The following is a 22971-nucleotide window of genomic DNA, read 5'->3' on the forward strand; positions in this document are numbered from 1 at the left end:
ACGTTTTATTCACTAGTTTGTGAGTTTCATCTCTCACATTCCTCCTCTCTATCGTGAAATGGTGAACAACACCAAAGCCAATGGATTAAATGTTGCCAAAGACTACAAATGCAATAATTTAATGATCAGACGATGGATCCGGCATGCAAATTTCATTCGCCAAATTTCATTGGCCTTTTCTATAGTAGTCAGAGTTGATTGGTTCTCAAGGGCAAACCCCATCTGTCGTTCTCGACACAACGTCTCGTTCCCTCCATCAGTGAACTGAGGTTACAGACGTTACCAAGACGTTTACCGTCTGACTACATAAAAAAAGCAATAGTGCAATACACGGTGTGGCAGGGTAAGAGAATTGATGGACACGAGTCAGCTGGTGTAACAACCCTTAAGGGGGAATTTATTGATAAACTGTAGCAAATCACACAATTGTAGGTTTGACATCCGCTGACTATGTCTTTGGAACACGGCTGACTGGTGTCCCAAGTAAGTCCCGTCTTTTGGTTCGTTCACTTGCTAGAATCTGTAGAGGAAAACAGAAAACAAGTTAATCCTTGTCTCTAGAGCGAGCCCTGAATGAGCTGTGTGAGCTCCTTTTATGCCTGGCAGTAATCGGCCACAGGTGTGGGCGATTAGCTGCCGGCTTGTTCTCCAGGTGACGCTGATCTGGGACCTGTACCCATGCCACAACGGCTGAACTCAATCCGAAGTCTCCAACTCCCTGATCAGAGTACCGTAGTGATCAATACCTAATAACCAGTTTTCCGTGGGCAATCCACCACAAAAACAAACACCCTCAATGGAGGAAAAGCAAAATAAATAATACAAGACTTCAAACCGAAAACTATTCACAAGGAGGATAAGACATACACGATGAATAATCCAAAATACTAAATTCAATACGAAAACAGGTAAATCCATGTACTCCACAATGACATGATCGTGAAGCACAGAGGAATGTAACATGTGAAATTACAAAAAAAAATACATTGACAGGTGACATTAAATTGACTCTCTTTTTACGCTGCTATTTTAACATGTTTATATTCATTTAGTTCAAAAAAAGTAGTTTCACCAAATAATGTATCATACAGTACACAACAATAAAATCAACAGCAATATTCTGCATATAAACTGCAATCAGATGTGGTTTTGTGGACAGAAAGTCTCTTATTGTCACAGAAGCACTATAATAAAGACGCATGACGAAGTAGAATTCAAAAGATACTTCAATGATAAACCAGGAGCACACACATACAGCCATGCATTAACACGTTGTGACGATGTCATCATGAAACATAGATAAACCAGCGTTTATTCAGTTTTTTTATTTTTTACTCTTCATTATTAGAAACGTATTTCAGACATAGTTATATGTTAATTAAAATAATAATCATTATTCATTCACAGTGCTATCCAACTCAATCTTATGTTTAAATGCATACAGCCTTAGTGAGATTCTTATGTAACGATTCCTGTTATTTGATTGGGTATGGTAACAATCCAATCAATATAGATGCCTTTATTAGGAAGTACTTCCGTTGATTAAGATGGCGTTTGCTCGTCGGCAAACAGTATCTCGTGGAGGTTTCTATGTTGACTCTTGATCTAGAGACTCTTGATCTAGACTCTTGACTCTTATAGTGATCTAGAGATTGCTAATTTCCGGGATTATCGAATATTTATCCTTTCGCACGGATTACCAGACAGAATGTTTTATACACTGTAAGGATACCGTTTGGCAAAGGTATATTCGGACGGAAGGAGGTCTGAGTACTAACGCTAATTAATTAACTGCTCACGGAATTGCCGAGTCATGGAATGGGATTTGACTGCATGAAAAGGAGGTTGTGAATAAATTACAAGGGCTGTGGAGATCCTTGCGGATGCATGATCGTATTATGTGACCGCTTGTTTTGCTGCAATGTTTTTGTGGGAGAGTTTTCTCTTGATGCAAGGAACTGAATGTTTTGATTATTTTCTACTGAACTATTCTTTTTTCCCTTGGCGGGATTACCTTGCATTGAATTGAACTTTATTCATTGGCTGGGAACTACTCTTTTTCCTTGGCGGGATTACCCTCCATTAAATTGAACTTTATTCATTGGCTGGATTTGATTCTCATGTGTTCCCTGGCGGGATTTTCTTGTTAAAGGGGAGAAATTCTAATGATGGATGGTTCCTTTTTTGTTTATGAATTTACTATGTTTATGATTTTTTGATCTAATGATGATTTCTCGACTTTTCTATGAATTTATTATGTTTATGATTTGATGATCTTGGATTTCGAATATACACAGAAGTAAAAATGAATAAGGTGATTTATTGCGTTCCATCTTTGTGGCTTTATCTCTAGGTGAACGATAGTTTTTTGCACTTTATCGGAATTTGCTAAATCATAACTGAAGGGTCTGTGGTTATTTCGATACCCAGGCCGTTGTAGGTTTCTTGAGGGAGTTTAAAAGTTTGTTTGATTAAATGACAGTAAATTATTTTATTTAGGGGTGCCAGACAGAGTTAATCAAGCAAACTGGTAGACACAGGAAGCGTTACAACGTGAAAACTATACTGATCAAAGAACTAAATGAACAGACAGGCTTCAATAGGGGAACATATTCATTTAAAACAATTTAAGCGTGGATGTCAACTGGCTCAGTGCATGAATCTGTGTTCTGTCAGTGCTGCGAGGGAAAGTATGGGAGCAAAACGGAACACTTGGATTGTGGCAAAGAAACCCTATATACAATTTATCTTTTCTGTACTGACAGGGCGATTAATGGCCTGTTGGTGGCAGATAACCATATGCAGATGTTTTTGCAGAGGTCTCTGCTATGACCATAAAAAAGCTTTAGTGTGGTGTCACTCAAACCAGTGTCAGGATGGTAATTTATGACCCAAGTAGTTTTAATTGCATGCTTCAGCCATGGGCGTAAATCCCGGGGGGAACGAAGGGGACATGTCCCACTCAATCCGATGGTTGTCCCCCCTTGATCAAATGAATTCTGTATTATCATAAATAGAATTCTATTTACCTAAAGTAATTGTGTAATTAGAAGAAAATACAAACGCAAAAAATGCGTTTAAAGTTTAAAAACTGTTGAGTTCCCCATCCCCTGCCTCTCACAATGGTTTGGCTCACTGCCTGCTCTCCCCGTTCATCTCACATGTATCGAAAGCCAACAGTAGGGCTATCACAATTCGCGTGTTTTGGATCGCCGTATTAATTTTAAAACGCCGATTTCTTAACGTTAAATAAGCGCCGATCGACGTTAAGTTAACGTCACACATCACTCAAAATGCAAACACATTAGCTAATATACATAGCCCCTCCTCTTCTGGGTTTGCGCGCTCCACGGCAAGTCGGAGGCCTGTGTCATCTCAAATCCATATCCAGCTTAACCTTGTGGAAAAACAAAAAATGGAAAGAAATTAAAGAAAATCCTGCTGAAAAGAATACCACATTACTAATGCAGTATGTTCCAGTAAACTATGTGTAAAATGTCAAATTAAGACAAGTCAGGATTAAAGGTACCGTAGCTCCCCCCTAAAACGAAACTTCTGTCATAGTTAACCAATCGTCCCGATTGACTTCTGTAACAACTCTATAGTGTGGTTAACTATGTTACAGTGACAGGTCGCTCTAAGGACCTGATATTGGACCAGTGTCTAGGTTCGGTTACAGGAGGGTAAGAATCAAAACACTCAAGACACAGGAAATGACAAATTATATGAATGTATTTTGATTGGTGCAAAACAATGATAATAAAAGCAAATGTAACAATCACAACAACAATGAAATAAAAATAAATCAAACGAAACAATTATCCTTTTCAATCCCTTGCTGTTCTTTTAGATATCTTTTGAGCGCTGTTCACTATTTAAATAGCTTTCTCCTATTTACTTCTAGTTATTTAAGTTATATTTTAGTCGTTTAGTTTCTAATTTTAGTTATAGATATTTAGTTCCGCTAACTTTTAGTTTAATAAGAGCTTTTGTTATTTTGGGGTTTAGTTCCTCTTCACTCTTTTAGTTCCCACTCATAAAATGATTAACCAAAATTAAAACAAAATATGAGGAAGTAAATTACATTAAATCACAATAGACAAATCAAAACAAATTGAAACAATTAAATTTTTCAACAGTATAACAGTCGATTACTCCTCAATAGAAATGTTCTTTCGTCAATCAAAGTGTAAAATATGTTAGTGTGTGCAAAGAGTCTTTGATGAAGGTTGTATTGCGACAGTCAATAGTGCACAATGATCCACGTCGGGAAAAGAACCTAATCCTTCCGATCAGAATGTACAATGAAAAAAAACGGATTCCACCTGTTTAGTTGAAAGCACTACCGGTATCTTCCGTTTGCGTTTCTCTCAAATCACTGTGGGTTCGGGTGGGTAGGCTCGCCATATCGATGTCAAAGGGTTCATCCAATCGCACAAAAAAAACTGACCTGTTCACAAAAACAGCGTCTTAAGCATCATACACATTTGCACACTATTTCTTTTAAAACAACGCAATATATACTCTTTACATTCATCAATCAACCATCTATATATATGAAAATAGTATTTAAATACTCTTTTTTTCCTCTAGTCATCACATATATAACATACCAGAATCTGTCAATTTGTACAATATAACATTTAAGTGCTTAAATGTAAAATTGTATCAGCTTTCACACTTCTTCTGAACTATTTCACACTCTAAACACTTCAGAAACATTTCTAAACTTTCAATAAACAATATAACATCCAGTTTGCAGTAAATTGAACAATATTACTCAAATACCTCACCAAATCCGGGGGTATTATATGTTTGACACCCGCATGATTTACAGGGGTTCTATGACGTCACGCGCAGTCGCAGTTTAAACTGAATATATCGTTTCAGCATTTAGTCATTTTATTATTTATTATATTAAACTGCACTGACTTTAAGAAAGGGGGGCACGGTGGCTTAGTGGTTAGCACGAAGGTTGGGGGTTCGTTTCCCGCTTCCGACTTGTGTGTGTGGAGTTTGCATTTTCTCCCCGTGCCTCGGGGGTTTCCTCCCCTGGTCCACAGACATGCATGGTAGGTTGATTGGCATCTCTGGAAAAATTGTCCGTAGGGTGTGAGTGCGTGAATGAATGAGTGAATGAGTGAGTGTGTGTGCCCTGCGATGGGTTGGCACTCCATCCAGGGTGTATCCTGCCTTGATGCCCGATGACTCCTGAGATAGGCGCAGGCTCCCCGTGACCCGAGGTAGTTCGGATAAGCGGTAGAAAATGGATGGATGGACTTTAAGCAACATTCAATTTAATCCTTTTTGCAATATGTTAGAATTATAATTATAAATTATAAAGAGCTCTTATTCCTGACTTTCTATATATGTATTAACCACGAAGATGGTGATATATAAATAAACAATCCCTGTGACACAGATAAACATAACAAGACATACTTATATTCCGCAACTGGTTCAAGCGGGACTAGAACCAATCACACAACATGACACAATATGCGGATGCAAGCCAACCGAGTCTAGACTAGCAATGATGTATTAAGTATAAGTAAGAGTATACAGAATCGTATTTCTTAACTTTTTTAAATACTTTTCTTGTTATATTTTCAGCTTTTCCAATGAATTATTTTTTGCTGTATTAACTTATTTACCTCTGCGAGTTTAATATTTTTACAGGTTCTTCGATGGCAACTCAACTCAAGTCAACTTTATTTATTATTACAATTTTCATTGTTACAAAGCAGCTGTACATGAGACACACTGAATACAAGAAAAACAACTAAAGGCATATACCTGTAAAAACAAGAAAAAGGTGAAAACAACAAAAGACAGACATACAAATGCTCCACACACACAATATGCATACATACTTACACACATTGACATAGACGCACACACGCAAACAGACTCGCACACACGCACAGTGAAAGCACACATTTAAGATAAAGGAGAGAGAACCACAGGTCAAATGTTAAACGGACCCTAAATTCTTATATGCAATATTAATTATGTCTTACTTCAAAAATTCTAGAAGCCAACAAGAGCCAAGTTCAGCTATTTACCTTGATTGTTATTGGATTTTAGTCTCAAGTAATCTGTAATGTTGGCTCATGTCACTTGAGGGACAGCAGACGTAAACCGTCCAGCAGGATGTGATTCACTGCTGCTGTCCTGCTTCTGAGGCCGCGTCTTCCGCTCATCGTGGTGAGTGACCCGCAATTGCCCGGCCGGCAACCATATCGGCCCACGCAGCAGTAGTCACATGTTTGAGGGTGAAGAAGCTGACATATTCAAACCCTCTGTTTCGTCCGGCCACCATCACCAACTGAACAGAGAGAAGCACTCGTTGAAGTCTTCCACTTCAATTGTTATCTACTACTCACAATAAAACAATGAGCGTCACACCTTGGCACTGACGGTGCATCATGGGGCGAGAACGCTCTGCACGGCTGCTGCTCCCCGAAGCCGTTTCGCATGATAACTCCAGTTCAGAAATGTTCATTTCATTTTCAGCCTTTTATCGTATTCTGTTGTCTTAACTCATTTACTTTTGTGTGTGTAATATTTTGACAGGTTATCCGATGACATCGTTCGTGGGTTGTTTCCACACGGCGTCACGTCACTGCGTTTCTGAAGCACAAACTTGTTTTGTATGAACTATAAATAAAGCTGTTTAAAGCCCTAAGACACTCGCTGCTACATTGTTGAGTTAATAGCGTTCTTGCGTACAAACTAACTTTCAAGTAACACAGAGAGCGTCATGCAAAATCCCACTCAACGTAAGCAAGCTTAGCACTTAAAATTGCTGTTTGTCTCTCGGTTTGCTTTCTATCCAAAGTGACTTCAGGCTGCATTTAAGTTGTAGATTCTATCAACATGTGTTCCCTGAGAATCTAATTCCTCACATTGGCACTACTAACAAAACTTAGCTACAGGAACATTTTATGAGCAATGTAAAGTGTTCGAGATGGCACATACATTCATAAAGAGTAAAGTGATGTGTCTGCCCATAAAATACTTTTCTGTATTTTAAAAAAGCAGCTTTTAAAGCCCAGATCAATAAAAAGTCTAAGCTTACAAAAATTCCGACCCAAATTCATTCTTATGCGTAAATTTTATTTACATTATGTACAGTTATTTACAATAAACAGCTTCGACGTGTTCATCAAAGCTTCACGTTGGTCTTGTTCCGCGGGAGTGTTCTGCCATAGATCCATTTGTCTGAAAAACACTAACACGAGTGGTTACACACTAAAGCGAGCACGGCCGTCATATTTCACGCCACATTGCAACTTTGTCTGCTCAAGCACAACCTCAAAGCATAGATTCTGCATTGCCATGCTTTAACAGCAGAATTCCAACACTTACAATGCCTGCGTGTCGTCTGTAGATTCACGATGCTCCAGCTGGTGGGGCAGCTCAGGCTTCTGGACTCCGAACATCTGTTTAACGTCATCCAGAACCAGCGCCCCCACGTGGATGGTGACCGATGTGAAGAGTTAACCAGCTGTTACGGTAGAGAGAGAGATGTGTAGGCGATTGTTTAATTCAACTCAAACTTTGAACGATCCAGAGTTTCAAAAAGACATTTCTACCTGTTGAGCTTGTGTTTGGACAGGAGCTGTTGCACTATCAGGCAGAATTTTAGGAATCCGAGATACTGCCGGACACAAGAGAAAACACAGTAGTATGAAGCGATTAAAGCTCTCCAAGAGTGTTGGTTTGTCTGAGATTTATTCAATCTAAAGTGATCATCCAAGAGGAGCCTCACGAACGTCTGATTAACAAAACGTGAACACTCACAGTGAGTGATGACTTCAGTATCATCACTGGGTGCAGGCAGGCCGAGAAGTCGCATAGGAAGCAACACATCCAACTCTGCTTGGCTTGCCTGCACGCACCAAAATACATCACTCTATTACTTTAATACTAGCCCTGAGTGGTATTCGGTAATCTCGAAGTGAGATCAGATGCATGAGCACTCACCCAGTATTCCAGGAGCACCAGAGAGACCAGCAGGCGCGGAGGCCGAGTATTAATGCCATCCCACGGGACGACAGGCATGGGTGGGCGGAGACTCTCACCTGTAGACAGGTAAAGATGTACATCCTCCATAAATACGTGAGAGCGAACAATAACGTGAATATGAAGGGCTGACGAAGCATCATTTACAGAATGAGAAAGATATAAAGAGGCCACTGACCCTGAGCGAGGACGCACGCTGCTGTCTGTCGACCGATGTGCTGGAGCGGCGGCTGGTTTTCAGGGTGAACGTCAGGGCGTTTTTGAACCTGTCACATGCATAAACGAAGTTCAGCTAATTATGTGAATTGTTTTTGGCTTGAAACTCGAGTAACCTGTAATAGTGGCTCATCTCACTTGAGGAACAGCAGACGTAAACCGTCCAGCAGGAAGTGATTCACTGCTGCTGTCCTGCTTCTCGGTCTGGGTCTTCTGCTCATTGTGACGAGACAGAGTGACCCGCAACGCCCTGCCGTCAACTACGCGCCCGTTCATGACCGACGCAGCCCTGGTCGCATCTTCGAGGGTGGAGAAGCTGACAAATCCAAACCCTCGGCTGCGTCCGGCCTCCATCATCAACTGCACAGAGTGGCGCACTCGTTGAAGTCTTTCACTTCAATTGTTATGTACTAATCACAATAAAACAACGCGCATCATACCTTGGCACTGACGATGCTTCCAAAGGGTGAGAACGCTCTGTACAGCTGCTGCTCTCTGAAGCTATAGGGCAGATTACACACGTACAGACTCACCCCCTGTCGAACAGACAAGATCCTTTCAGTGACACAAGAACACTTCAACATTCACTAAAGATTCGTTAAGTGATCAAAGGGTTTGGATACCGGGTAGCGCCTCTCATTGTCCTGAGCCATGACCTGCGGCTCAACACGACGCTCTTCAAAGGTTTTAAAGTGGCCAATGGACCTTTAAAAGACAAACCGAATGAGCTCAGCTCTATACGATTAGACAAGACAAAGTACAAGAAGCACAACTGAGATCCACTTACACCAGCTGGTCGTCCAACAACATGCCATCAAGCGCTTTGATGGCCTTCTCTGCCGCTTCAAAGGTGGCAAAGTGGACGAATCCATAACCTTTGGATCCGTTTGCATCGCAGACCACCTTGACCACCGAGATGAATTCAGACGTCAACGCATTATCTGCCTTATATAAGAAAACAATCAAACTGTGGATATTACCTTGCAGGACAGGATCTTCCCAAAAAGCGAGAAGCTGTCATGAAGGCGGGCACCATCGATGCTGCTGGCCAGACCCTTGACGAAGATGTTCCCGACACCAGTCGTCCTCAGCGTGGAATCACGCTGGGAGATCATGATCCGCATGGGTCTGCCCAGAAGGTCCTGGCACATCAGGTTGTCCATGGCACTCTCTGCTGAAAGATAGAGTTGATAAGAGACGAGACGAGACAAGACATTGCAAGTTTATTTATACGGGCACACTTCATAGAGCTTAATTTAAAGACGATTTACAGGAAGCAACATCGAGGAGAAAAATACACGAGGCTGTAAATTTCAATTCAAAATGTGTTTACCAAGATGTCAAGGTGAAGAATGGAAAGAGAACTTACCATTGGCGAGGTTAACAAAGTTAACATAACCATACCGCAGCGACCGCCGAGTCACCCTGTCTCTGCAGACCCTCACGGACTGGATCGGACCGAACGGGCTGAACGTCTGATGGAGGATGAGCTCGGACACTTCTGGATGAAGGTCCCCCACGAACAACGAGGCGACCTGATCCCTCGGTACGCCAGCCGCACAATAGCTTCCTCCGACGAACGATGTCATCTGACCTGTAAAAATAACCAACTCACAAGAAATGTTAAAACAAGACAAAAATAGGACAGCCAGTAATTCAGATGAAAATGTATTGTTAAATGGATGAATTAACGAAATGAATTGTTCAATAAAAGTCAAGAGATGTAAAGGCAAATCTGAAGATCGCTCCGTCTCATCCAGCGGCTCGTCAAACGAATGTTTGTTTTTTGTAGAACGTCAGCTACGCAGTTGTTGCCTAGTGACCGATGTTTGACGTGATACGCAGATGACCACATATACGTCATACGTCGTTTTGCAATGAAGACAAAATCGATTTATTTTTTAATACCAATCGCGTTAATTAAAAATAATACAAATGAGAAATAGCTTTAGCAAGAGATTGTTAACAAAAGAATACATCGCCGGATAGTGGCGTTGCTTAGTACGGAGTCCGATAAAAATGAAGATTCTTTTGACATTCGTGTTTTTCTATGCGTGAGCAGAAATCACAATGCTAAAATAAAACTTCGTACCGTAAAAACTAAAACGATCAAATTTAAAATAAAAGATCCAAGTGGACTAAAAAAATTAAAAATAAAACGAGCGGCGGAACCAATACGCAGTGACGTAGGCTCAATGAACGCTTTCTCACGAGCTGCGCACGCTTTCTCCCGAGCTGCGCACGCCCCACAGCATAACCATATGATTCATTTATTATTTATATTCATTTATTATTCATCCAATTTGTTGATTTTTATAACTGGAACTACCTATTAGACTTTTTGTTTTTAAAGCGATTTACAATGTTCAACGAATTAGGCCAACTTCAATTTCTACACAAAACGATGAACGGATGGATTTACAGAATCGTATTTCTTAACTTTTTTAAATACTTTTCTTGTTATATTTTCAGCTTTTCCATTGCGTTATCTTTTGCTGTATTAACTTATTTACCTCTGCCAGTTTAATATTTTTACAGGTTCTTCGATGACAACTCAACTCAACTCAAGCCAAAACTTTATTAATTATTACAATTTTCATTGTTACAAAGCAGCTGTACATGACACACACTGAATACAAGAAAAACAACTAAAGGCATATACCTGTAAAAAGAAGAAAAAGGTGAAAACAACAAAAGGCAGACATACAAATGCTCCACACACACAATATGCATACATACTTACACACATTGACATAGACGCACACACGCAAACAGACTGGCACACACGCACAGTGAAAGCACACATTTGAGATAAAGGAGAGAGAACCACAGGTCAACTATTAAACGGACCCTAAATTCTTATATGCAATATTAATTATGTCTTATAAATTCTAGAAGCCAACAAGAGCCAAGTTCGACTATTTACCTTGATTGTTATTGGATTTTAGTCTCAAGTAATCTGTAATGTTGGCTCATGTCACTTGAGGGACTGCAGACGTAAACCGTCCAGCAGGATGTGATTCACTGCTGCTGTCCTGCTTCTGAGGCCGCTCATCGTGGTGAGTGACCCGCAACGCCCGGCCGGCAACCATATCCGCCCGTTCAAGACCCACGCAGCAGTAGTCACATGTTTGAGGGTGAAGAAGCTGACAGATTCAAACCCTCTGTTTCGTCCGGCCACCATCACCAACTGAACAGAGGGAAGCACTCGTTGAAGTCTTCCACTTCAATTGTTATCTACTACTCACAATAAAACAATGAGCGTCACACCTTGGCACTGACGGTGCATCATGGGGCGAGAACGCTCTGCATGGCTGCTGCTCCCCGAAGCCGTTTCGCATGATAACTCCAGTTCAGAAATGTTCATTTCATTTTCAGCCTTTTATCGTATTCTGTTGTCTTAACTCATTTACTTTTGTGAGTGTAATATTTTGACAGGTTATCCGATGACATCGTTCGTGGGTTGTTTCCACACGGCGTCACGTCACTGCGTTTCTGAAGCACAAACTTGTTTTGTATGAACTATAAATAAAGCTGTTTAAAGCCCTAATACACTCGCTGCCACATTGTTGAGTTAATAGCGTTCTTGCGTACAAACTAACTTTCAAGTAACACAGAGAGCGTCATGCAAAATCCCACTCAACGTAAGCAAGCTTAGCACTTAAAATTGCTGTTTGTCTCTCGGTTTGCTTTCTATCCAAAGTGACTTCAGGCTGCATTTAAGTTGTAGATTCTATCAACATGTGTTCCCTGAGAATCTAATTCCTGACATTGGCACTACTAACAAAACTTAGCTACAGGAACATTTTATGAGCAATGTAAAGTGTTCGAGATGGCACATACATTCATAAAGAGTAATGTGTCTGCCCATAAAATACTTTTCTGTATTTTAAAAAAGCAGCTTTTAAAGCCCAGATCAATAAAAAGTCTAAGCTTACAAAAATTCCGACCCAAATTCATTCTTATGCTATTTTATTTACATTATGTACAGTTATTTACAATAAACAGCTTCGACGTGTTCATAATAGTGGCTCATCTCACTTGAGGAACAGCAGACGTAAACCGTCCAGCAGGAAGTGATTGACTGTTGCTGTCCTGCTTCTCGGTCTGGGTCTTCTGCTCATTGTGACGAGACAGAGTGACCCGCAACGCCCTGCCGTCAACCACGCGCCCGTTCATGACCGACGCAGCCCTGGTCGCATCTTCGAGGGTGGAGAAGCTGACAAATCCAAACCCTCGGCACACACGCACAGTGAAAGCACACATTTGAGATAAAGGAGAGAGAACCACAGGTCAACTATTAAACGGACCCTAAATTCTTATATGCAATATTAATTATGTCTTATAAATTATAGAAGCCAACAAGAGCCAAGTTCGACTATTTACCTTGATTGTTATTGGATTTTAGTCTCAAGTAATCTGTAATGTTGGCTCATGTCACTTGAGGGACTGCAGACGTAAACCGTCCAGCAGGATGTGATTCACTACTGCTGTCCTGCTTCTGAGGCCGCGTCTTCCGCTCATCGTGGTGAGTGACCCGCAACGCCCGGCCGGCAACCATATCTGCCCGTTCAAGACCCACGCAGCAGTAGTCACATGTTTGAGGGTGAAGAAGCTGACAGATTCAAACCCTCTGTTTCGTCCGGCCACCATCACCAACTGAACAGAGGGAAGCACTCGTTGAAGTCTTCCACTTCAATTGTTATCTACTACTCACAATAAAACAATGAGCGTCACACCTTGGCACTGACGGTGCATCATGGGGCGAGAACGCTCTGCACGGCTGCTGCTCCCCGAAGCCGTTTCGCATGATAACTCCAGTTCAGAAATGTTCATTTCATTTTCAGCCTTTTATCGTATTCTGTTGTCTTAACTCATTTACTTTTGTGTGTGTAATATTTTGACAGGTTATCCGATGACATCGTTCGTGGGTTGTTTCCACACGGCGTCACGTCACTGCGTTTCTGAAGCACAAACTTGTTTTGTATGAACTATAAATAAAGCTGTTTAAAGCCCTAAGACACTCGCTGCTACATTGTTGAGTTAATAGCGTTCTTGCGTACAAACTAACTTTCAAGTAACACAGAGAGCGTCATGCAAAATCCCACTCAACGTAAGCAAGCTTAGCACTTAAAATTGCTGTTTGTCTCTCGGTTTGCTTTCTATCCAAAGTGACTTCAGGCTGCATTTAAGTTGTAGATTCTATCAACATGTGTTCCCTGAGAATCTAATTCCTCACATTGGCACTACTAACAAAACTTAGCTACAGGAACATTTTATGAGCAATGTAAAGTGTTCGAGATGGCACATACATTCATAAAGAGTAATGTGTCTGCCCATAAAATACTTTTCTGTATTTTAAAAAAGCAGCTTTTAAAGCCCAGATCAATAAAAAGTCTAAGCTTACAAAAATTCCGACCCAAATTCATTCTTATGCTATTTTATTTACATTATGTACAGTTATTTACAATAAACAGCTTCGACGTGTTCATCAAAGCTTCACGTTGGTCTTGTTCCGCGGGAGTGTTCTGCCATAGATCCATTTGTCTGAAAAACACAAAACACGAGTGGTTACACACTAAAGCGAGCACGGCCGTCATATTTCACGCCACATTGCAACTTTGTCTGCTCAAGCACAACCTCAAAGCATAGATTCTGCATTGACATGCTTTAACAGCAGAATTCCAACACTTACAATGCCTGCGTGTCGTCTGTAGATTCACGATGCTCCAGCTGGTGGGGCAGCTCAGGCTTCTGGACTCCGAACATCTGTTTAACGTCATCCAGAACCGGCGCCCCCACGTGGATGGTGACCGATGTGAAGAGTTAACCAGCTGTTACGGTAGAGAGAGAGATGTGTAGGCGATTGTTTAATTCAACTCAAACTTTGAACGATCCAAAGTTTCAAAAAGACATTTCTAACTGTTGAGCTTTTGTTTGGACAGGAGCTGTTGCACCATCAGGCAGAATTTTAGGAATCCGAGATACTGCCGGACACAAGAGAAAAGACAGTAGTATGAAGCGATTAAAGCTCTCCAAGAGTGTTGGTTTGTCTGAGATTTATTCAATCTAAAGTGATCATCCAAGAGGAGCCTCACGAACGTCTGATTAACAAAACGTGAAGCTACTCACAGTGAGTGATGACTTCAGTATCATCACTGGGTGCAGGCAGGGCGAGCAGTCGCATAGGAAGCAACACATCCAACTCTGCTTGGCTTGCCTGCACGCACCAACATACATCACTCTATTACTTTAATACTAGCCCTGAGTGGTATTCGGTAATCTCGAAGTGAGATCAGATGCATGAGCACTCACCCAGTATTCCAGGAGCACCCGAGAGACCAGCAGGCGCGGAGGCCGAGTATTAACGCCATCCCACGGGACGACAGGCATGGGTGGGCGGAGACTCTCACCTGTAGACAGGTAAAGATGTACATCCTCCATAAATACGTGAGAGCGAACAATAACGTGAATATGAAGGGCTGACGAAGCATCATTTACAGAATGAGAAAGATATAAAGAGGCCACTGACCCTGAGCGAGGACGCACGCTGCTGTCTGTCGACCGATGTGCTGGAGCGGCGGCTGGTTTTCAGGGTGAACGTCAGGGCGTTTTTGAACCTGTCACATGCATAAAACGAAGTTCAGCTAATTATGTGAATTGTTTTTGGCTTGAAACTCGAGTAACCTATAATAGTGGCTCATCTCACTTGAGGAACAGCAGACGTAAACCGTCCAGCAGGAAGTGATTCACTGCTGCTGTCCTGCTTCTCGGTCTGGGTCTTCTGCTCATTGTGACGAGACAGAGTGACCCGCAACGCCCTGCCGTCAACCACGCGCCCGTTCATGACCGACGCAGCCCTGGTGGCATCTTCGAGGGTGGAGAAGCTGACAAATCCAAACCCTCGGCTGCGTCCGGCCTCCATCATCAACTGCACAGAGTGGCGCACTCGTTGAAGTCTTTCACTTCAATTGTTATGTACTAATCACAATAAAACAACGTGCATCATACCTTGGCACTGACGATGCTTCCAAAGGGTGAGAACGCTCTGTACAGCTGCTGCTCTCTGAAGCTATAGGGCAGATTACACACGTACAGACTCACCCCCTGTCGAACAGACAAGATCCTTTCAGTGACACAAGAACACTTCAACATTCACTAAAGATTTGTTAAGTGATCAAAGGGTTTGGATACCGGGTAGCGCCTCTCATTGTCCTGAGCCATGACCTGCAGCTCAACACGACGCTCTTCAAAGGTTTTAAAGTGGCCAATGGACCTTTAAAAGACAAACCGAATGAGCTCAGCTCTATACGATTAGACAAGACAAAGTACAAGAAGCACAACTGAGATCCACTTACACCAGCTGGTCGTCCAACAACATGCCATCAAGCGCTTTGATGGCCTTCTCTGCCGCTTCAAAGGTGGCAAAGTGGACGAATCCATAACCTTTGGATCCGTTTGCATCGCAGACCACCTTGACCACCGAGATGAATTCAGACGTCAACGCATTATCTGCCTTATATAAGAAAACAATCAAACTGCGGATATTACCTTGCAGGACAGGATCTTCCCAAAAAGCGAGAAGCTGTCATGAAGGCGGGCACCATCGATGCTGCTGGCCAGACCCTTGACGAAGATGTTCCCGACACCAGTCGTCCTCAGCGTGGAATCACGCTGGGAGATCATGATCCGCATGGGTCTGCCCAGAAGGTCCTGGCACATCAGGTTGTCCATGGCACTCTCTGCTGAAAGATAGAGTTGATAAGAGACGAGACGAGACAAGACATTGCAAGTTTATTTATACGGGCACAATTCATAGAGCTTAATTTAAAGACGATTTACAGGAAGCAACATCGAGGAGAAAAATACACGAGGCTGTAAATTTCAATTCAAAATGTGTTTACCAAGATGTCAAGGTGAAGAATGGAAAGAGAACTTACCATTGGCGAGGTTAACAAAATTAACATAACCATACCGCAGCGATCGCCGAGTCACCCTGTCTCTGCAGACCCGCACGGACTGGATCGGACCGAACGGGCTGAACGTCTGGAGGATGAGCTCGGACACTTCTGGATGAAGGTCCCCGACGAACAACGAGGCGACCTGATCCCTCGGTACGCCAGCCGGACAATAGCTTCCTCCGACGAACGATGTCATCTGACCTGTAAAAATAACCAACTCACCAGAAATGTTAAAACAAGACAAAAATAGGACAGCCAGTAATTCAGATGAAAATGTATTGTTAAATGGATGAATTAACGAAATGAATTGTTCAATAAAAGTCAAGAGATGTAAAGGCAAATCTGAAGATCGCTCCGTCTCATCGAAATTTGGTCTTTATTTGGTCCGACGACATTTGATAGAAATTGGCCCAAAAATCGACGTCGAAATGTTGTTTTTATTTGGCCCGTCGAAATTTGGTCGAAACCAGCCCAAAGATAGACGTAGGCTATGTCACTAATATTGACATGAAAAGAATATCACATTGCAGTAGTTTCTTGATAAAAACGTGTCTTGCGACTACTTCTTAAGATATAATTTAACTAGTTCAACAATGTGGCTAAAGCCCACAAATATTTATATAATTAGCCGATATACTTATAATGGAAGCCGTAATATTCAATATAAAATAGCCATAAAAATAACGTTTAGACTGCTAATTCGTTTTTATAAACTGTTTTCCCCGCTTCTTCATGATGCACATACCTTTCAGACGTTTCTAAGGTTGGTCGATTTGTTATTAATAGTTGCTCATACCCAACAAACATTTGGACGTTTAACGACCGTTGAAAAGACGTAATTCCGACACGTCCCGTCACGGTTGAAAAATAGTTCCAAAATGAAAGTTGAACCGTCTTCTTTGACGTCATCTGAACGTGATTTCCACGTCTTTTCTGCCCGTCCCTGGACGTCCAAATGTGTCCGCTTCCGGACGTTTATTACTAGATGTGTAGCTGCTTAATGTAAGCGTTTATATAAGAATGCGTTTAATATAATCATACTCGCGTTGTGTAACATCGTGCAAGGCAAGCAATTATGTCTAAAGGTTTACGTGTCCTAAATTGACATAAGTTTTAAAAAGGTCCAAAATCGGTCCGGTCTGACCTGAACGTCTATAAAACGTTTCAAACACGTGCACATCACAAACAATAACACTTTATATGTGGACTTAAGCAAAAATAAGTGTCTTAATTTAGCACATCATATTTTATAGTGAACATTATATTTTTTAATTGTCTTCCATTTGTATTACAGCTACTATTCAAACAAGAAAATAAAAATAGTAGAATCTCGATAGCAATGGAGTTTAACATTGATGTTCAGCAGCCATTAATCAAACATGAACATGACAAAAGTACAGTATTACAGAAACACATTTGAAACTACTTAAGTCCATTTTTTTCAAAATGTTAACTCATTTTCTTGGTCCCCGAACACCGGCTCTGCCAGGAGTGTGATTCATGTGTTCCACCATTGATGCATGGAAGTCAGAGCTATGGCACTACCAAATTATTTCCTAACAGTCTTGTATTACTGTTAAACCAGCCATAAAACAAGTATCCATCAACCCCAGTGTGCATCATGTGTTCCGCCATTGCTGCACCAAAGTCTGAATCTGTTGCATTTGGGCTACACCTGTTCACAGCATCTGAGTGAGAGAAAAGAATATGAATATTAAAAAAAGTAGAAAAAAGATCAAAGGCAAAATTTGAGGTAAATTACATGAATGTATTTAGAAAAAGTCAGATTATCACAAAACTAAATTTAAAATACATACAAGATTGTAATTAACATGTATTACACTTTATTCTTCTCTAGAATAACCGAATGTCAAAAAGTTACAAATAACACTAGAATAAACGTATTTACGGGTAGCAAAAGCACCCGATGAGTACTGTACTCCATGCTGTTCGTTTTGAAAGATGAACTTCAGCAAATAGCTGGTATTCTTGATCATGGCAAGTCTTGATCTTCTATGAAGAGTCTAGATTGTGACAAAGAATATATGTTAGATTAGTTGTGCCCTTGAGAAAGACCCTCTAAACTTTGTAAAAGTGGTATTTCTGGTAAAACCTGATGTTCTTACAGAGAAGTCCACTAAATAGAGAAAATAAAAATGACATAAATGAAAAAAGACAAGGAACAAGAGATTTTTGCAATTTCATAAGCCCAAAATGACCTTGAACTATATAGTATAGCTTTGAATGGCTTCTTTTTAAGTTGACCACCACCCCTCATGATAAATTTCACCATAAAGGCATTTAACGTGATTCTGTGAAATAATGACTCAGGATTACTTCACCTCAGAAAAATTACAGTTTGTTTTCAAATTTGTTGCCATCACTATGGTTCTTTTGTTAACTACCCAAATATTTGTTTATACACAGAGAAAGAGAAAAACAAACAAACACAAACTAACATCCACACAAACACACACATTCTTTGTCACAATGCAATCTCTTAATAGAAGATGTAGACTTACCATGTTCCAGAATGCCAGCTATTCGCTGAAGTCATCTTTAAAACCGAAAAGCATGGAAAATATTCCTTTGGAATCCTGAAAGAAAAATCTGTTCATTAATATGTACAGACACACCTGGACACATGACTACACCTAAACTGAATGTGACACTTGCTGTCACATTTTGTGTTTAATACAAACAATTAGGCCGGATGTCCCAAAGGATGAAGGTTTGGAACCCCTGATTTATTTACACATTGTTCCTGTAGTTGCATGAAATTACTCAACTTGATGTTAATTGTAACTGACACAAAACTCAGCCAACGTTAGCTCTTTACCTGCCAGCCTTTACAAAAAAAGTTCTCAGCAAGCTTCAGGGTTTTTTAACATTTTCTCTAAACTTTGATGGCTCACAATACATTTTCTGTAATGAATAATAACTCGTCTTTGGCAGTGAACGGTTGATTTTTAAATGACAAGATAACTGTGGCAGGGAACGAGTTAGCAGTTTGGGGGACTGATGATTTTGCTATCAATATCCTAGCAAGAAGCATTAACGTTACACAGCACAGCTCAAGTGTAGAAACTAGGGTAAAGCCTAACTTTAAACGACCTTTTAGCCTGCTAGCTAATTTTAGCCAAACACAAACTACATGGCAGCTGACCATGTGCGCATCATTTCTTTCAGTTCCTTCGTGTCCAACAAGTAAGACTCAACCAGATTAATAAAACTATACAAAATGTACTTACCCAACAGAAGTATTTGTAATACTCCGTCACTTTTCGAAATAAACCAAACCGACATTACCGAGTCTTCCTCTTCTTTAGAGTTTATTGCTGATGGTAAATCAACTGAAGGAGCATTACCGCCACCAACTGGACTGGAGTATGGATTACGGATTTTGACCGCACAGTTTTGGCAATCATCCACTTTAAATTGTGAAAGGGTGCATGACGTGTAACGTCAGTCAACGTCTATTCACAACATTTTTAAAACTAATTGGGCACTCAAATGAATCATTGCAGTATTATTCAAGGTAAGCAGAATTTCTTTTGCTTATTTCATAAGAATTTTACAGAGGGTCACGATGGACTAAAAATGCACGTGTAGAGGACGTCACAAGAGGACGCCCTTTCAACCGCTTCAATATTTATATAATTAAACGTAACTGAAGTCAAAGTAACAATCATATATGCAACCCTAGAGATCTGATGACATCTACGCATGTATCTAAATGCACATCGTGCAAGGCAAGCAATTATGTATTAAGGTTTACGTGTCTTAAATTGACTTAAGTTCTAAAAAGGTCCAAAATCGGTCCGGTCTGACCTGAACGTCTATAAAACGTTTCAATCACGTGCACATCACAAACAATAACACTTTATTTGTGGATTTAGGCAAAATTTAGTGTTTTTAATTTAGCACAGCATATTTTATAGTGAACATCACATTTTTGAATGGTCTTCCATTTGTTTGACAGCTACTATTCAAACAAGAAAATAAAAATAGTAGAATCTCGAAAGCAATGGAGTTTAACATTGATGTTTAGCAGCCATTAATCAAACATGAAAATGACAAAAGTACAGTATTACAAAAACATATGACACTACTTTTTTTCCATTTTCTTGGTCCCCGACCACCGGCTCTTCCGGGAGTGTGATTCATGTGTTCCACCATTAATGGTTAAAAGTCAGAGCTATGGCACTACCAAATTATTTCCTAACAGTCTTGTATTACTGTTAAAACAGCCATAAAACAAGTATCCATCAACCCCAGTGTGCTTCAGGTGATCTGCCATTGCTGCATCAAAGTCTGAATCTGTTGCATTTGGGCTACACCTGTTCACAGCATCTGAGTGAGAGAAAAGAATATGAATATTAAAAAAAGTAGAAAAAAGATCAAAGGCAAAATTTGAGGTAAATTACATTAATTTATTTAGAAAATGTCAGATTATCCCACAACTAAATTTAAAATACATACAAGATTGTAATTAACATGTGTTACACTTTATTCTTCTCTAGAATAACCGAATGTCAATAAAAGTTACTAATAACACTAGAATAAATTTATTTAAGGGTAGCAAAAGCACCTGATGAGTACTGTACTCCATGCTGTTCGTTTTGAAAGATGAACTTCAGCAAATAGCTGGTATTCTTGATCATGGCAAGTCTTCATCTTCTATGAAGAGTCTAGATTGTGACAAAGAATATATGTTAGATTAGCGGTGCCCTTGAGAAAGACCCTGTAAACTTTGTAAAAGTGGTATTTCTGGTAAAACCTGATGTTCTTACAGAGAAGTCCACTAAATAGAGAAAATAAAAATTACATAAATGAAAAAATAGACAAGGAACAAGAGATTTTTGCAATGTCATAAGGCCAAAATTACCTTGAATTACATAGTATAGCTTTGAATGGCTTCTTTTTAAGTTGACCACCACCCCTCATAATGAATTTCACCATAAATGCATTTAACGTGATTCTGTGAAATAAATGACTCCGGATTACTTCACCTCAGAAAAATTACAGTTTTGTTTTCAGATTTGTTGCTGTCACTATGGTTATTTTGTTTACTACCCAAATATTTGTATCTACACAGAGAAAGAGATAGAGAAAAAAAAACAAATACAAACTACATCCGCACAAACACACACATTCTTTGTCACAATGCAATCTCTTAATAGAAGATGTAGACTTGCCATGTTCCAGAATGCCAGATATTCACTGAAGTTCATCTTTAAAACCGAAAAGCATGGAAAATATTCCTTTGGAATCCTGAAAGAAAAATCTGTTCATTAATATGTACACACAGCTGGACACATGACTACTTCTAAACTGAATGTGACACTTGCTGTCACATTTTGTGTTTAATACAAACAATTAGGGCGGATGTCCCAAAGGAAGAAGGTTTGGAACCCCTGATTTATTTACACATTGTTCCTGTAGTTGCATGAAATTACTCAACTTGATGTTAATTGTAACTGACACAAAACTCAGCCAACGTTAGCTCTTTACCTGCCAGCCTTTACAAAAAAAGTTCTCAGCAAGCTTCAGGGTTTTTTAACATTTTCTCTAAACTTTGATGGCTCACAATACATTTTCTGTAATGAATAATAACTCGTCTTTGGCAGTGAACGGTTGATTTTTAAATGACAAGATAACTGTGGCAGGGAACGAGTTAGCAGTTTGGGGGATTAATGATTTTGCTATAAATATCCTAGCAAGAAGCATTAACGTTACACAGCACAGTTCAAGTGTAGAAACTAGCGTAACTTAAACTACCTTTTAGCCTGCTAGCTAATTTCAGCCAAACACAAACTACATGGCAGTTGACAATGTGCGCAACATTTCTTTCAGTTCCTTCGTGTCCAACAAGTAAGACTCAACCACATTAATAAAACTAAACAAAATGCACTTACCCAACAGTAGTATTTGTATAACTCCGTCACTTTTCGAAATAAACCACACCGCCATTCCCGAGTCTTCTTCTTCTTTAGAGTTTATTGCTGATGGTAAATCAACTGAAGGCGCATTACCGCCACCAACTGGAGTGGAGTATGAATCACCGATTTTGACAGCACAGTTTTGGCAATCATCCACTTTAAATTGTGAAAGCAGATATTATAACATTATATATGTAAATGTGTCATTTAACTAAGATGAATACAAATGATCGTGTATTTAAAAAAAAGATTTCCTGCTTTTTGCAATGGGTGTTGTTTGACGTGTAACGTCAACGGACGTCTATCACAACATTTTTATAACTAATTGGGCACTCAAATGAATCATTGCAGTATTATGCAAGGTAAGCACAATTTATTTTGCTTATTTCATAAGAACTTTACAAAGGGTCACGATGGACTAAAAATGCACGTGTAGAGGACGTCACAAGAGGACGCCCTTTCAACCGCTTCAATATTTATATAATTACACGTAGCTAAAGTCAAAGTAACAATCATACATGCAACCCATAGAGATCTGTTGACATGTACAAATGTATCTCAATGCATTTTTAGGAAATGTTATATGTCACATATTTTTACCAGTTTATGCCGTCCTACCGCGACTATTTTAGGCCAGGGACACGACGTTGCCGTCGTGTCACGTTCAGATGACGTCAAAGACGTCGGTTCAATTTTCATTTCGGAACTATTTTTCAACCGTGACGGGACCTGTCGAAATGACGTCTTTTCAACGGTCATCAAACGTCTAAATGTTTGTTGGGATATGGTTGGCTTTTTTGTGAAAAAAATAAAACCCCATGATT

The 22971-nt window shown here is 40.2% G+C and overlaps 2 protein-coding genes and 1 long non-coding RNA gene across 10 annotated transcripts; all 3 read right to left on the reverse strand.

Annotated features, from left to right (window-relative positions):
- Positions 1-7098: 7098 nt before the first annotated feature.
- On the reverse strand, positions 7099-10498 carry LOC130409940 (polyadenylate-binding protein 1-like). 5 transcript variants are annotated; one of them, XM_056734172.1, is made up of 13 exons: positions 9614-10498; positions 9225-9418; positions 9032-9147; positions 8868-8949; positions 8685-8780; positions 8383-8604; positions 8207-8294; positions 7990-8087; positions 7807-7894; positions 7599-7663; positions 7475-7510; positions 7372-7444; positions 7099-7224 (listed from the first exon to the last, which is right to left on the reverse strand). In XM_056734172.1, the coding sequence occupies exons 1-13, from the start codon at positions 9831-9833 to the stop codon at positions 7169-7171; spliced, it is 1434 nt and encodes a 477-aa protein (XP_056590150.1). In that variant the 5' UTR covers positions 9834-10498; the 3' UTR covers positions 7099-7168. The 5 variants fall into 5 exon arrangements, 4 of the variants coding, with proteins under 4 accessions (XP_056590150.1, XP_056590148.1, XP_056590147.1 ...); XR_008904953.1 differs by lacking the exon at positions 7807-7894 and having other exon boundaries at positions 9614-10495; XM_056734170.1 differs by having other exon boundaries at positions 7099-7234; positions 7372-7510; positions 9225-9415; positions 9614-10497.
- Positions 10499-13677: 3179 nt separating this feature from the next.
- On the reverse strand, positions 13678-17092 carry LOC130409941 (polyadenylate-binding protein 3-like). Of its 2 annotated transcripts, XM_056734173.1 has the most exons (10): positions 15796-17092; positions 15603-15718; positions 15439-15520; positions 15256-15351; positions 14954-15175; positions 14777-14864; positions 14560-14657; positions 14377-14464; positions 13940-14231; positions 13678-13791 (listed from the first exon to the last, which is right to left on the reverse strand). In XM_056734173.1, the coding sequence occupies exons 1-9, from the start codon at positions 15976-15978 to the stop codon at positions 14149-14151; spliced, it is 1056 nt and encodes a 351-aa protein (XP_056590151.1). In that variant the 5' UTR covers positions 15979-17092; the 3' UTR covers positions 13678-13791; positions 13940-14148. The 2 variants fall into 2 exon arrangements, with proteins under 2 accessions (XP_056590151.1, XP_056590152.1); XM_056734174.1 differs by lacking the exon at positions 14377-14464.
- A 465-nt stretch (positions 17093-17557) lies between these two features.
- On the reverse strand, positions 17558-21187 carry LOC130410653 (uncharacterized). 3 transcript variants are annotated; one of them, XR_008905032.1, is made up of 7 exons: positions 21094-21187; positions 20797-20896; positions 19457-20558; positions 18728-18802; positions 18425-18517; positions 18130-18229; positions 17561-17893 (listed from the first exon to the last, which is right to left on the reverse strand). It is a non-coding gene; the product is annotated as an uncharacterized LOC130410653 (long non-coding RNA). The 3 variants fall into 3 exon arrangements; XR_008905033.1 differs by having other exon boundaries at positions 20797-21009; positions 21094-21181; XR_008905031.1 differs by lacking the exon at positions 21094-21187 and having other exon boundaries at positions 17558-17893; positions 20797-21087.
- Positions 21188-22971: the final 1784 nt, after the last annotated feature.

Source organism: Triplophysa dalaica, chromosome 21, assembly GCF_015846415.1.
Source record: "Triplophysa dalaica isolate WHDGS20190420 chromosome 21, ASM1584641v1, whole genome shotgun sequence".
Classification (NCBI taxonomy): Eukaryota; Metazoa; Chordata; class Actinopteri; order Cypriniformes; family Nemacheilidae; genus Triplophysa; species Triplophysa dalaica.

What these genes read in the sequence shown, in the direction of transcription:
- LOC130409940 (XM_056734169.1), bottom strand. Translation starts at nt 9,833, where the DNA reads ATGACATCGTTCGTCGGAGGAAGCTATTGTGCGGCTGGCGTACCGAGG. An exon ending in TTGTTGGACGACCAGCTGGT is followed by an intron (nt 8,950 to 9,031) that starts GTAAGTGGATCT and finishes TGTCTTTTAAAG; the next exon opens with GTCCATTGGCCACTTTAAAA. An exon ending in ACAGACGACACGCAGGCATT is followed by an intron (nt 7,235 to 7,371) that starts GTAAGTGTTGGA and finishes CACTCGTGTTAG; the next exon opens with TGTTTTTCAGACAAATGGAT.
- LOC130409941 (XM_056734173.1), bottom strand. Translation starts at nt 15,978, where the DNA reads ATGGACAACCTGATGTGCCAGGACCTTCTGGGCAGACCCATGCGGATC. An exon ending in GAAGCATCGTCAGTGCCAAG is followed by an intron (nt 15,176 to 15,255) that starts GTATGATGCACG and finishes CACTCTGTGCAG; the next exon opens with TTGATGATGGAGGCCGGACG. An exon ending in TTACGTCTGCTGTTCCTCAA is followed by an intron (nt 14,865 to 14,953) that starts GTGAGATGAGCC and finishes TGCATGTGACAG; the next exon opens with GTTCAAAAACGCCCTGACGT.